Raw genomic sequence first — 15768 nt, 5'->3', positions numbered from 1 at the left:
CATTTACTATGTTTACCATCGAGTTTAGCCTGTTAGCATTAGCATTACAAAGTCCAGCTGTTATTTGGCCATAAAGTATTGGACAAAAATTATTTATTTATTCGTGTCTCCAGAACCAATGTGCTGGTTGCTCTGCAGAATCCATAGACCTCAACAGGTTTAAATGGTTTTCTAAGCAGTCCCTATGAAAGCTGTTGACAGTGTCTGCTGTGGATTATGCAGAGTAATGGACACACTGCCTTACAAATCACCCCCTCTGAGGAAACAGGGAATGCAACAACAGAGGCACAAACCTGGTTTTTGCTTCTTTGTGTTTGTAATCAAACCTGAAACACACCACGGTTTTCTGTTACACCCAATGTCCTTTTGCAATGGAGCGCTGAGCTACATCATTACATCACCATTACAAGTGAAAACATCCCTTGAAATATTTCACCAGACAGAAATCACATACAATGAGGAACACTGCGGGTCTTTGTAACGGTTTTGTCTTACAGGGTACAGTATATCACATAGCACTTCCTCGCTGCTGTGGAAATTCAGTTTCCTTATTCTTTGTGCCAGCTTTGGTTGACCCACTTCCTGTGGCCTGATTGCCAGTTGTCATGGTGAGGCCGAAGCATCGTGAAAAGAAAAGGGGTCTATTTGCCTGGAAGCCAGATTAAAGAACCAGACCAGATGACACTTTGCTAAATTATGTTTATTTGTTCCACGGTGAGACAGTGTCACTGGTGCCCCAACACAAAGGAGTGAACTAGGCTGGGGCTTTGTGGTCTGGCCTCAGTAACCTACTCTCAACTGATGGTAATCTCTCAACAAATACCTGGATAAAAAGCTTCCTGTTCTTCCTTGACAGGAGTTGTACCAATGATTTTCTGTTAAAATATGTGAAAGCCCGACCCTGATCCATTCAGCTGTATACTGTAGAAAGTGAACAGACAATAAAGGCCCTGTACAAAATTAAAGCCTACTTTGACCTTTATGGAGAAACACACTTTTTGGTGTTGTGGTTAGGAATTAGATAAGAAGATTGATAGCACTGGTAAATACTGTATGTAGCTGGAGCCAGCAGCCTTTCAGCTAGGCTTAGCATGAAGACAGGGGGACGCAGCTTGCCTGGCTCTGTCAAAACATAAATTTGCCTACCAGCAGCTCTAAAGCTCCCTAATTAAAACATTATATATTCTTTGTGTAATCTGTATAAAATCCAAATGGTAAAAAAGAGCTAACAAGCAGAGACAACAGAAAGTTACAGGTCCCGCTCAAGAAACAGTCTGGCACATTAGCGCCCATAAAACTCAGGTTTTTGTAGGCAGATGGGTCGTGGTGGAAAAGCATGGTGACATCAAATGAGTTCAAATGAGCCTGGGGGCCAGTGTTGGCATGCTGAGAGCTTAAATGCACCTCCCTCACATTTGAAATGGCCCAGTGCTGGAGCAGAGGGGGTTCATGCCATCAGCACGCTGGGGGGATGGGAAGGACACCCAGGCAGTCCTTCTATTTCCAAGAACTGCAGTTGTTAGCGGGGGAAAGGAAAAAAAAAAAACTTTCCTCATTCACCGTCCTCCTCCCTTCCTCTGACGCATGCAGTGAAGTGCTGTGCAGAGGAAGCATGCTCTATTTGCACATATTGAGTCATTTTGACACTCGGTAGAAAATGATCTAGCATATTTTGATTTTTAGGAATAAAAAGAATGGAGACAAGCAAGTATTGTACCAAATATAATATATAGTACAAGTGTTGGCTTAACAATATACAGTAATAACAAACAGCATTAAGAAATACTAAACTTTTTACACGCACATACCCCCCCCTTCATTAACTGAAAAAGTCGGCTCCACTGAGAGCAGTCACTGTAGTTTTGGATAATGGCAGCGACATGGGTAATCTTTTTTAATATGCTCTGAATTGTCAGAGAGCAGCTAAACACATGGCCCAGACCACCCAGGAGCAGGAGGCAGGCTGGTCTGTTCAGAGATGAGTTAATGGAAGACACTAGAAAACTCTGACGTGAGCTGAGGACGGTGCCAGTAATGCCTCTGTTGACCTTCCAGGACAAAGAGTGAGGACATGGCTAACCCCCCACCCCCATCAGTACCGGCCTCTGCCTCCTCCTCGTCCCCTGCCGCCTCCTCTTCCCCTGCCGCCGCCCCAGCCTCTCCCGCGGCCGCTGCTCAGATGCCCGGCCGAGCGCCTCAGCTTCTTCCTCTCCTCGTGGTGTTCCCGTTCCGCCTGCTGCTGCTTCTTCTGCTGCTCCGACTGCAAACGAGGACAGAATAGCGCTAACGTTAAATAATGTTCTGCCCTATGTTTCCACCACCTGTACCTTCATGGTGTAACGTGACTACACAGTCACACCAACGGGGAAGAGCAAGCACTTTTAACCATTACTCACTTCCAGGTTGGGTCAGGGTACAACACAAAAAAGTTTGAAGGGCCATTAAGTTAACAACATACTCAAAACAACACTTTAGCATGACGAAAGTATATTTATTTATTTTTTTTTTTAATTTTCTTATATTGTACAGTGAGCATTCACTAGATTATTGACTTGTGTGCTTTCAGGATCTTACGTATGAGGCTGTTTTTGTACGTCTAGTGTTAAAGTCATATTTTCCTCTCGTTTGGGGTTTGCTGACATCACTCATAGCTTAATAGTTTTGAGTGTGTTAGTGGCGGTATATGATGCTGGCTTGTTGTCATTTGTGATATGAAATGCCTGACCAGGGTCACTTAACCAAAATGTAGCCTTTCAATAAATTTTATGCAAGACTGTATGAAGTTAAACCATCTTCAGACCACCTTGGTGCTTCCTCTCCACCTTAGACAACCAGATTGTTTTCAGCAGACACAGTGTTTTCTATTTGGACTTCATTTTTTTTAAACAATGCAGTGATGGGAGCGAGTTATAAGAGAGACAGAGGACAGTGCACCACGAGAACTGTTTACCTTTTTGAGGGTGAAAGTCAGCTGTTTGCTGCCCACTGCAGTGTCCTCCATGTTGCTGGTTCCAGAGTGCTCCTCTAACTTCAGACGGTCCTCCAAAGAAGCCCTGGAACAACACACACACTCATCAGACACGACACACCAAACAGTGCACCTGGAGCGCAGTCAGAGAGTAGTTACTGTTTTGGCTCTGAACTCCAGTGATGTAGTGTTGTTTATTGATAATTTGAATTAATATTCTTATTTATTGATTGAAACTTTGTAAAACTGAAAAATGCCAAATCGTAAACAGCTGCTAACCCTGAAGCAGTCTGAATAATAATTTGGGTTGTCTCACACAATAAGCCATCACTCCTCTAACACTTTCGATCTCGATGTTAAATCGAAACATGAGTGAAACGAGCTTTCGATTTCGACCATTAAAATTAAAAAGCAGAATCTGCGATTCTCCCAGTACTTTTTTTTCTCTCCACCGTGGCCTGCTTGCAAATCCAGACTTGATAGTCTAACAATAGCATAACTGTCAGTGCTGAAAAGCAACACTCATAAACACTTCCATTTAATACATCTCCAAAGACATACTTCTGTAATCTCTGCTTGCGGGCCATGTCGTTAAAACTTCTGAACTCCTCCCCGGCTTTGATTTGATAAAACTGAGGCTGACTTGTTTTCTTGCTTTCAGCCATGCTTGAGGTTTTCTCTCCTCCGTTCTGTTTCCTTTCCAGCAGGACGGTGTCGCGGTCTGCATCCTTCCTCTCCTGCCGCCTCCGGTCTCGGTCCTCCTGTCGCAGCAGCCTCCGTTGCTCCCTCACCTCCTCCACCCAGCTCTTGTCGTCGTCCGAGCTCTCCTCCTCAGAGCTGCCTCTCCCCTCGGGCTCCTCCTCATCTTCATCAGCCTGGACAGAGATGTTACAAAGTTATTGATGTGCTATTCTTTCTTGGCACTGAGGACAGGCCTGATCCCTCACGCTAAACGATGCTTAGAAAATCAAACAAACATCACTCGCTCACACAGACCTGCAAACAAGGTGAATGAGAAGTTTCCTGACCTGTGCAGGAAATGTAACTCATATCTAAGTTTAGCAGTACCTGTTGGGAAGCAGCAGCCTGCTGAGCCAGCAGACGCAGCTTCTTCTTCCTCTTTTGCCCGACCTTGGAGACGATAGGGTTGAGGAGGCGGAACTCCTCGCTCTGCTCGTCCACCTGGTAGTCTGGGTTTTCAAACATCACCTTGAAGCGGTCGTCTCCCAGGATGCTGGGGACAGCCTGCAGTTTTGAAAAGTCAAGGCAGGGGAAATGATTAGGGTGATGGTTACATCAGGCGTTTTTTTCTCTTGCTCCCAGGTGTGGCGTGGGATTGACTCGAGAGGTGCAGGAAAAAATGTTAAACCTTCATTTTAATATCAAGTTTCAACAGATACAGTTCCCAGTCTTATGAAGGTACAGAACAGAATACAAATACTACACAAAAACGTATTGCAGATGATGAGTTCTGAGTATCTTCAGAGGAAATTAATTCAGATTCCTACCTTGCCCTTCTTTTTCCGAGAGGCCAGCTCTGCTTCATCATCACCCTCCTCCATCAGCTTGAGGGCCAGATCCTTGTTCACCTTGGGCAGATTCTGTCTCGGTCACAACACATTACCCATTTGATTACACACACAGGAAACAGGAAATATGATCCAATCAGCTTCGCAAATTTTCACTGGTATCATCATCAATGCAAATACTTGTTGCAAAAATGCATTTATTTGTTTCAAACAAGTAACCCTTCAGCAAGTGGCGGACGGTTTTTTACAAAGGGTTTTTTGTAAAAATGTTTTTATGAAGTCCAACAATCTCTAAAGGGTTATTTGTTTTGAAACATTTGAGATGTGTGACAGGATGTGAAGAAACTGCATTCAGGCATTGAACAGAGGCTTTACAGCAATCAGGGCAAATTTTTGTACATTTTACCCCATGAAACGCTGAGAAGGAACTGATGTAGCTCAATGTGAGAGACTGTGAAAAATGTATAAGAAGGATAATAGTATGTGTTTTAAATGCTGAAGCGAGGAAACACGATCTGCATGATTTTCTCCCTTATCCAAACAATCGATAGATAGGATGCTTCTCATGGACAGAGGTTTCAGCAGCTCCGCTTTGCAAACGAGGTAAAGCTGCAACCACTAATGGAAAGATGAGACATTTCTTCAGGACCTCTCACCTTAACCTGCACTCTTTGAGTCCTGGACTCTTCAATCTTCTGGCGGATCTTATCCTTGCGATACTCCTCGTATGCAAACGGATTCGCCATGCTTTTGACCTGCAGCCAAACCAAACACCAAAACTGTTAAACATACCTCGTTGACAACAACAATAACACCATCATCATCATTCCCGATTTAACAACACAGATAACTGATTGATACCTTGTGATAAAGCCTGATGTCCATGAAAAAGCCGTGCATGTAGGCTCTCAGGAGAGATGATCCCACCAGGTGAGACAAACCTGACACAAATATAAAACTCACAATGAAGTCAGGAATTTGCTTAAAAGTTCAATCCAGACATTTAGGAGACAAAAAAACAGACTGATTTGATTTTTATAGAAATATTTTGACAACCACTGAATGGATTGCCATGACATTTGCCACAGTTATTTATGGTGCCCTGTGGATGAATTTTAATGATGTCAGGGGCCGCGAGTCATTTTCCACTTTTCACACTTGCAATTCAGGAACATTCTAATCTTACGCCATGACAATGCCGGAACAGATGGGGCAAGGGACAGTCTGGCAGACGGCAGTAAGGCAACACTTGCCAGCCGATGTAAAACTCAACAGAAGATGATGATGATGATGATGATGCGAGGCTGGCAGAGGATGTCTCTTACTGTTTTCAGGAACATGGCGGATGAGGGGCTGTTTTTTTGTTATTAATGTCTTTAATATTCAACAAGTTTGTGAGACAAGTCATGTTTTTAGTGATCAACTAACTGTAAACAAGTGCAACGACACTGCTTTCATTCACAGCAGAGCCGCACTGGCATTTTCCCTGAAATGTTACCCAGTCTTGAGGTGGGAAATTGGTAGCACAGATTTTCCTGAACATCAATCCCTGCTCCCGTTCACACATGACCTGCAGGGAATGTTCCTGAACATTTCAGGTACAGACTGCATGCGTGAAAGGGGCTTTAATCTCACTGTCTTCACAACTGACCTGAGAATAAATTTGTTGACAGAAAAAATACTTTTTGATAATTCAGTCTGACGAGTACAAGAAAAAACGTGAATAAAACGTGTCACGAAAAGCAGAGAATCTCCACCCTGAGATCACTCACTGGGTGTGACTGGGAGCAGCAGCACGCACAGGCTGCGCCGATTGTTAGAAAACGTGTATATTGCGTCAGAGCCGGCCGGTCTGCGAGAGCGTGGAGATCGAGGGACGCATAGAATGTGGAGTAAGTGCTCTCCCCGGGAACATCGACAACGTGTTCCACTCAGGCTGCCTCATGATTACATAACAGGGCCACATTACCCGGCTCCTGTAAGTCAACACCGCAGCTCCCCTCCTCTCCTTTTATTCCACAGCAGCCAACCACCTTTCTGCTTCTTGTCATTTGATCTCTTTACTGCTGAGCCTGCATTCCAATGTTCATTCAACCCTTCCAGTGTCCACTCCCCCAACCCTCCTTCCTCCCACACCCCACACTACTTTTCTTACCTAAATCCACTCAGTCGTTCCCCAGGCCTCTAGTTAGGTAGTCTAGCCACCATGCTAACCCCCAAGGCGGCAAAGTGGCTCAGATTGACTCATAGTTTTGGGTGTAACTTTCAAGGCTGGGATTAGATTCCCTCTTTGAACAGTGGTCTCTTTAATCTTCTGTACTTTCTAACTACTTTCTGATCTTTTCGGTGGAACAGGTTGTTTAACTTTGAGATCTGTTTCCATATGCAGTGAGGTTTGAGAGGAAAAATGAAGTCAGCGAGGTCTCACCAAGATTTTCCAGGTCCTTCCGGGTGACAAACTTGTAGTCGTCATACACCGTGCTCTCTGGGCTCTCCTCCAGCTCCTCTGTCAGGTTGTCAAGGAAGGAGCACCACCGAGGTGCAGGGCCCAAAGCCTAAACACACACACACACACACACACACACACACCTAGTTCAGATTTAGACTGTTGAGTAAGCATGAAAGCTATCATGCATTTGTTGAAACAAAAATAGATAAACTGTCCAGGGTCAAGTTTCCATTCCAGTTACACACTACTGAGCTCTTCCTTCTTCCAACACTGGTGATACAGAAACAGCAGCGGCACAGCGAAGTGTCACTGCCTCTCAGGTTGACTGATCATTTTCACAGTGTGCACCTTAGGCTATACATTTCATGTGTTCACGGCAAGAAAAAACAATGTCACCTCACAGTCCTGACATTGTCGGTGCTGACTGCACACTTGAAGTTCTCACGCTGATATAAGCTCACGTTTAGAAACACTCATACAGCAGTCATATAATATTATCAAACCAGAAATTCAGTTATGTTCCTGCCAATATCTCGTTAGGAAGGCAAAATCAACTAGAGCTCAAGTCAATTAATCAATTAACAGAAAATGTATTATTTTAACTATTAATTATTTTGAGATATGACTCCTTTAAGTAATTTTTAAGCAGAAATGCTCAACAGTCCCCAGTTCCAGTTTCCGACGGCCAGAGCTTGCTCTTTGTTTTGTGACAGTAAATTGAATATGTTTGGGTTTTGGACTGTTGGCACACATCAAACAAGCCTTTTCATGACATTGCTGCGTCTCTGGGAAATTGTGATGGCGACTTCACACTGCTTTCTGACATTTAATGGCCAAACAATTAACTGATTAATCAAGAAATAGTAATTGATAGTAAAAATTGTTCATCATGGCCCTAAAACCAATCCTCTGCTTGAACCTGTTGGACAAATTTTGGTAGGTGATGTCTTGTGGAGTCACACACCGAGGTCAAAGTCGACAGACTCCAGCGTTCAGTGCCCGGTCATTCTTTAGTTTATCGCTGCTGAGCTGACAGCTGATAAAGATTCAAGCCGTCCTACAGAGATAATCAGAGCCGTGTGAGGAGCTGAGGGCTGAGAGAAGATTGTCGGACGCAGAAACATTTCAGAGGCATAAATGGCGAGCTGCTCAAACAAGTCTGAACGTGTGTCCTGACTTTCTAAGAAGCGTAAGAGGCACAAAATCTCAGAAAATGACACTGAACAATCTGCTTTAAAGTGGAGCCAACATACACAGAACTGTCAATCCCTCACACTGCGAAGACATCTCGTTTTACAAAGCTTATATTTTTATGTCTATACTGACTATCAAGTCAAGTCACAACAGCTATTACCACAGGATTTTATGGAGAAGCATCAGACAGCCTTCAGAGCTCAGAGCAGCAAAGCTCCTTTAGATCATGATAATAACATGTTCATGCACATTTGTGTGCAACTTGATGAGCCTGAGCTTCCCAACTAGACAATGATGGTACTGACACTCTGATCCCACCAGAGCTCAAATTAACGATTATTACATCATTATTCCTTTTCATTTCCATTATCGATTAATCTGCCATCTATTTTCTCAAGTGCTTGCGTCATTGTTTGGCAATTAAATGCAAGAAAGTAGCTGGAAATGCCCATCACAATCTGCCCTTTCAACAATTTCATGTGTTAGTTAATTAGATATCTTTCGGTTTTGATAGATATCTAATTTAGTATCACATGAGAGAGAGTATCAGCGCAGTCGTACAACTGACAAGTTGGAACCAGTAAATCTTGGCATTGTTGCTTAAAAAGTTATGCTTAAGATTTACTAAATTTCTGCTTCGGCTAAAAATGTCTGCTTTCACCACATCCACCATGTCTGGAATTCACCCATTTACACAAAGCAAAGTCTAGTTTACTGTACACACACACACACACAGTCAGATAATATCAGAGTCACAGGACAGACTGTTGATGACATGCTTTCAGCAGCTTTACTCATTCAGAATCAGATCAATGAAAGAGAAAATAAACGGCTCACACACTCTGTCGCTCGCTTCCTCCCACACATCCTTTTACTGTCACCTGAGTCACTGAGGCTTGTACACACAGCTGTTTGGTAACATCAAATAAAGATACCTTTACTGTGCCATAAAGTATTTTATGATACGTCTGTGCTGTCAGCCCAGCACCTGACGGACAGGAAGCGAACATGACCCTTCTGCCCCTCGAGCCAGCAGGAAGGAATTAATACGCCTCTACACTCACCGGGATGTAGAATGTGTTCATCTTGGGATCTTCATTGGCAGTGAAGAACATACCTGTCAACGAGACACAAAGAATCAGGCAAAACAGTGTGAGGGCAGACGCAGGGCGATTTAAAAGGTCCAAACACTGGCTTTGCTTCCAGTCATGTATATTTGAAGGTCTATGAAATAGTGAACATGGCTGGTTAAGATTTCAATTTGCATATCATAAGGGCATAATTAATTTCTGCCCAGAGGGAATTAAAAAAACATTTTTAAACGCTGTTAGGCAGCTGAAAGGTATAAAGGAAAAAACTAAAGAATTTGAGAGCTGAATAATGTATGTCTTTAACTCGCTGCTCTATAAAAGACCCTCATTAAAACAAAACTAAAAGCAAAACCTCAAACAATCTGATTAATTATGACTTCGATGTGAAAGTTCATAGCTTTGCTATCTGTGAAAACTGACTTACATGCAATGACAGACAAGACAAAGCTGTCAAGCAATGTGTGACTCTGCTGTAGGATGGCGCCACCCGGAGGTGAACGACAGCTGCATGAATGCGACAGGTTGTGGCAAGGGTTTACTTTTGAAATGTTTTTAAAAGGACCATGTTCTGACCATTTTGTAGCTACACTAAACTAAACTTAAATCCATCATTTCCATGCATGATTTAGCATACACCTGTTTAGCTGCCAACACTGCTGTCTGAAGATGCTATCACAACACAGTCCTTCCTCCTGACCGCTCTATTTGTGGCTATGTTTGTCCCTGCACACTTTAAAGTTATTATTTATGTTGTTGTATACAGTAGCTCTTCATTATTATATTTAGTATTGCAGTTTTTTTAACTGACTTTTCTATGCATCTGTTCTTTTGACACTTCCATTTCCCTTCAAAGGACCCATAGAGTTATTCTCATCTCATGATTGGAGAAGTTGTTCTCACCTGAATTGGGGTAGATACAAACATCATTGATGTTGGTCTGAGGCTGTATGGAGGAGAACACCTTGCCCTGTGGTGAACAGATAGAATACATAAAAGGCAAACGACATCAGAAAGAGTCCAGACAGACTAAGGCAGACAGGCAAGTCAGGTCCTGTAATGGCTGTTACTGAGTCTTACATTGTCTTTGTTCCAGATTTTTATAATCTTGGAGTCGGCAGACACAACGAGATCCAGTTGGTCATGGAAGTTGAGTGACTTGATCGGCAGGTTGTAGAAGTGATCTTTCACCAGGAGTGGTTGGTTGGAACGCAGGTCATAGAGCAGCACCTTCCAGACAAAGCAAAGGGTGATAACACCACCAAAAGTCAAGAGTCCGTTAAATTCTGGAAGAAGAAGCCTTACAAATGCTGAAACAATACAAGAAATGTTCAGGGTGTTTTCAAGATTATATTATTCTCCACCGGAACGTTCACATCGAAACGAATGGCACACAGCTACAGAACATCAAACTGAAAGAAGCACAGGCTCCACTTGACCTTTTCAGTAAAATTTTAGCTCCTTTTGAGAACAGTGTAACTTTTTTAGAGGACAGCACATGACATCAGCCACTTCTTTGTGAGTCAACTCATCTCAGGAAGAAGAGGCAGATTTTCACACCATGTGGGCAGCTAAGTTTACAACAACAACAAACACAGCAGAAGTGGAAAACCGAGCCGTAAACCAGTCATGCCAAGAGGGGTGATGTCCAGCTGCTGCAGACAGCCATCACCAAAATACTGTGTGATGCAAAATATTAGTTGATGTTTTTGACTCACCTGTCCTGTGCTGGTGCCTACTGCCACGGTGAGGGAGCCATTAAACTTCAGTGCACTAATTGAGGGCAAACCCTGAACTCTGTCAACAAGAGCACAAATAAGAATAACTTTAAATCAACAGAATATAAAAGGAACAAAAGGCAAAGTGAGACAAAAATATGCAATAATGGTAGACGCTGTTCGCTGCTTTGTGACAGGATAATAAACTGAATGAATCAGAATCAGAAGAAAGTTGGATGTTTGTAAAGTGTGCCATAATGACGCACAGCTTGCAGCTTCTTGTTCATGCAGCACAGTTACAGGCAGTGCAGAAAAGCCATGTGCTGTAGATGCATTGTCTGGCTGACATCAGCTGAAATCATTTGACATTTCACTGCAGCAGCTTGGTACGTACTCTGTTCCCTCAGTGAGGCTGCTCAGGGCACAGTCCAGCATGCCCACTCTGCTCCGGACACGAGGGTCCCAGCATTCGACCCTTCCCTGGTAATCGAACGGAAGAGACATCAAACAGTCAACTGAATGGTAACAGAAGATTTGAGGAACATCACAACTCGTGACTTTCAAAATATTGTTAAAGCTAACTGGGGCTTTTCAAGAACAAGTAAAAGCTGCAACAGTCAACTTCTAATGTTGGCAGCTCAAATGTAATTGTAAATGTAAATGTAAGTAACCATTACCTCAATGGTTTGATGTATTTTATCAGCCACCTGGTGCGTGATGCTTACATTTAACAACACCAAAGAAATGAGAGGAGATACCATTTGGGAATACAAAAATTAATTAAGTCCATATATGTATCTCTCTGAACTAAGTCCAACTATTCGTTTAATGTCTCTAAATCTTCTGGTACTTTCACCAAAGAAATTTTAATGCTTATCAGAGGCTTTTACAAGTTCAAGATTTAGTCTAGTGTAAGTCATAGTAGATTCTGAAACGCACTGAGCAATGGACAGCCACACAAATACACACACACACACACACACACACACACACACACACACACACACACACACACACACACACAGTCACAGTTTTCACTTATGTCTGCTAATAACTGTCAGCCTGCTATGGCACTTACCTCAGAGGTTCCTGTGGCAAACAACTGATGGACAGGATTGATGTCACACACATTGTTCTCTCTGGTTGAGAAATAAAGAAAAAGAAGCATCATGAACATCAGCTGAGAGCAATCAATTAATGTCAGATTGTGGCAAAGAATTTAGTGGTATAATAGTTTTAATATTTTCACCTGGCTGAATCCAGCGTGAACCACTTACTAGTATTGAATCCTAAACATATTACTGTACATATAAAAACGATCACCAGTTTGGGAAAACACTTTGTTCTACTTACACAGCATCAGTCTGAAGTGAGCTGAGGAAGCGTCCTTGTTCCAGATTCAGTCGGAACACCTCAGAACTGAAAATGAAAACAAAAGCATCAACAGCGTTGCCCAAGCCACCTTATTCCTGTGTCATGCACAGGACAAATCTAAAAACTCTGAATAATGGAGTCTCTATCATTCATCACACTCTCACCTTGTCCCCACAAAATAGAGGTCACAGGAGGGGTAGTGGTAAGAAAAGTCCCGTCCAAACTTGGGAATACGAGTCTTGTAGTAGTGTCCGTGCTGAGAGTGGAACTCGACGTAGCGGTCACAGTGCAAAAACACTAACTGCACAGAAAAACACAGTGAGCACAGTAAAGCTCCAGAACATTTTAAAAGATGTGGGGACAAATCTGATGTTTTCCATATAAATCAATATCAATATTTATCACAATATATTTGATCATTCTGCCTGTTTGAACAGGTTTCTGATCATCACCGAGGCCTAAAGAAATCAGAGCGTTCATCATTTTAACTTTAGAACTTAGTTTAGTAACATAAAAACACAATAACAAACATTTTCAAACATGCTTTATCAGCCTTAACATAATAATAAGTTAGCTTGCCCGATAACTTATTAAAAATAATGGTGTGGTTGCTGGGATGGTACATTTTCAGGAGACTGACCAACAGCATATTTTGAGATATCCAAACCACTTCCTTATAATTAACATTGTGTTACCTTTTTTGTCAACAATGTCCTCATCTTGGAAGGATAACCTAACTTCACTTTCAGCACTTTATCATAAAGTATTGCTGCGTAAAACATTATGGATTAAGTAGATTAAGAGGAGGCAGCAAGTTACTGAGCGCAGAATTGCTGAAGACATCACATTTTTGCATGTTTGTGTTCTGCTTATTCAACAGGTGTCCGATAAACTGATCATACTGTCTCCCTTTTGTTGCACTTGTGGATAATCTTCTATGAGTATTGCCAGGATGCTAAAATGATGTTCCTATCATTTTACAGATAAGACAACCAAAGTGTCATTTCTGATTGATAGATGATAGATCCTCATGGCATGACAATCGGATGCATTTACAGACAAAACACTGACTGACCCCGCAAAAGGTTGAGGACACTGTGTGAAACATAAATAAAACATCATGTGATAAATTGCCAATGCTTTTTGACGCAGCACAGCACAAAGACAATACATTTAATGCTTTGACCTTGTTTTGTAAATATTTGTTCATTCTGAACTTGTTGCAGCAACACATTTCAAATAAGTTGGGACAGGAGCAACAAAAGACTGGGAAAGTTGTGGATCGCTCCAAAAACACCTGTTTGGATCATTCCACAGGTAAACAGGTTGATTGTTAACAGGTGATAGTATCATGTTTGGGTATGGAAGAGGCCTCCTGGAAAGGCTCAGTCGTTCACAAGCAAGGATGGAGCGCGGTTCCCCACTTTGTGAACACATGATTGGATAAAGTATATTACTACATGGGCTCAGGAAAACTTTGTAAACAGTTCATTAGTAAATGACTGCATTCTGTGTTTATTTATGTTTTACACAGCGGCTCAACTTTTTTGAAATCAGAGTTGTATTAAATCATATCAATGCATAACAGCAAAAACAAAGTGTTGGGGCAAGAGGGACCCAACTGTCTTACCTTTGAATAGTCATCAGATAGGATGTCAAAAGCCACAACTTTGAGAGAAACAAAAAAAAAATGAATCAAGTTTAGTCATACATGACATGGGTGCCATACGACAAGTGGGTGTGTCTGTTGACTTACTATCTGAATCCAGACAGCGCTCAAACTTCAGGGATAACTGGTAGGTGTCATAGCAGCGAATCCTGGGTTTGTAAGTGCCTGAAATTAATGGAAAATAAAAACAGACAAAAAAAATGAAGCAACAACCTGAACACTCTCCGAGGCCTGTTCTGACTGGTATCACTTGCACTGTTCCAGAAGGTTTTCATGAAAAACTATGCACAGGTTGTCTTTACCTGCCGCCAGGATGAACTGACCATCCCTCGACACTTTGATAGAGGTGCACACTGTGGGCATCTCAAAGTCCTGGATGAGCTCAATCCTGCGCTGGATGTCTGGGGAAAAATAATGAACCAGAAAGTCATAATAATGACATCTATTTCAAAGACAATTAAGCAGTCTGTGATGCTGAAACTGCAGCGGTCAACTCACCAACATCTTTCTTTTGTAACTGTCTCTTCTTTCGGTCTGACAGCCACTGCATTAAAGACAGAGAGGTGGTTAGAATTTTGCATGCTAATTAACAATATTAACTAATAAAATAGATACATTAGATTGCTTAAAATCTTATTGAGTTGTTTGATATTACTCACTTCCGACCTCGTTTATTGCAGATCAGGTAATTTGATATTACTGATACAGCATTTAGTGAGTGCTGCACGATGAAGTACGAAGGCTAAACTGAGGAGTATCAAATGGTGTTCTGCAACAGCTAGTTGTGTTCCTCCATTTATATGAAGGGTAACATTCAGGTGGTGCGTTACTGAACAGTCACAGTGTCACGACTACTCTTGTCACAACTAGCTGTGTTAGCTAGCTAAGTTAGCTTGGCTCCAGGTAAGCAGTAACGTTGGCTTTATATCTAAATGTAACTAAGCGGACCAAGTCGCGCTTCTTACCTCTGGAAGAGACTTCCCATGGCTTAAATTGTAAATCTTCACATCATTCACGCTAGATATCTGCATTGTAGAAAGTCAACAAGACTCTGGCCACACATTACACTGTAACTACACCGGTGAACTGCACGGAATCCACGTTGTTCCCTCGGAGTAAAAACAGGAAGTGAAGATGAGTTTTCCGAAATAGGTCCGACTGGAAACCTACCTTACCGAGGCGCGTTATTTGTCCCCCACCAAGTTAAAAATCTAAAACAAAACCACAACAATTAATAAAATAATCAAAAATATTATTAATAACATTATTAATAATAAATCAAATAAACAGGGAATCTGTAGCCAATCAGATGGCTACTTCCGTTTCATTCAGTCATGTAAGGGATGATTGGAGGTTATCATTTTCTGGGGAGCCTCAAAAAGCCCGTGCTTACATGCAGAGAAGTTCAGGTATGACAAGCAGTTTGTAAATGCAGGTTTATAAAGTACACATCCAAATATCCAAATATGTCCAGATATGTTTGGATGAAAATTGCAGATACTTTTAAATACATATTTTTGGGGGATTTCTACTACATTTATTTAAAACAAGAAATGTTTGTGAGTGCATCAGAAATACATTTTAACAAATTCTTTTTATAAGTGGATTTGTGGAAAATATGAAAAAATAAAATAATATGTATGAAATATTTAAAAAAGCTTATTTTATGTGCAGTGAGAAATATTTATGTTAAGTGAGTCATTTATCGATACAGTATTTATGAATCCTGTGCGCATTAATTAATGCTGAGACTGATCTGACTCTGTACACTTGCTCAAA

General features: G+C 41.8%; 1 protein-coding gene across 1 annotated transcript; it reads right to left on the bottom strand.

The window, feature by feature from the left end:
- Positions 1 to 714: 714 nt before the first annotated feature.
- On the bottom strand, positions 715 to 15099 carry nol10 (nucleolar protein 10). Its single transcript, XM_041953938.1, has 21 exons — positions 14955 to 15099; positions 14488 to 14533; positions 14292 to 14390; positions 14077 to 14154; positions 13951 to 13988; positions 12485 to 12621; positions 12300 to 12365; positions 12025 to 12085; positions 11341 to 11426; positions 10947 to 11025; positions 10309 to 10458; positions 10132 to 10198; positions 9205 to 9257; positions 6926 to 7052; positions 5359 to 5438; positions 5154 to 5252; positions 4477 to 4569; positions 4037 to 4213; positions 3530 to 3843; positions 2951 to 3053; positions 715 to 2260 (listed from the first exon to the last, which is right to left on the bottom strand). Exons 1-21 carry the CDS (start codon positions 15018 to 15020, stop codon positions 2093 to 2095), a joined length of 2187 nt encoding a protein of 728 aa, XP_041809872.1. The 5' UTR covers positions 15021 to 15099; the 3' UTR covers positions 715 to 2092.
- Between the last annotated feature and the right edge of the window lie 669 nt (positions 15100 to 15768).

Source organism: Chelmon rostratus, chromosome 15, assembly GCF_017976325.1.
Source record: "Chelmon rostratus isolate fCheRos1 chromosome 15, fCheRos1.pri, whole genome shotgun sequence".
NCBI lineage: Eukaryota > Metazoa > Chordata > Actinopteri > Chaetodontiformes > Chaetodontidae > Chelmon > Chelmon rostratus.
This window is presented reverse-complemented; position numbering and strand designations above follow the sequence as displayed.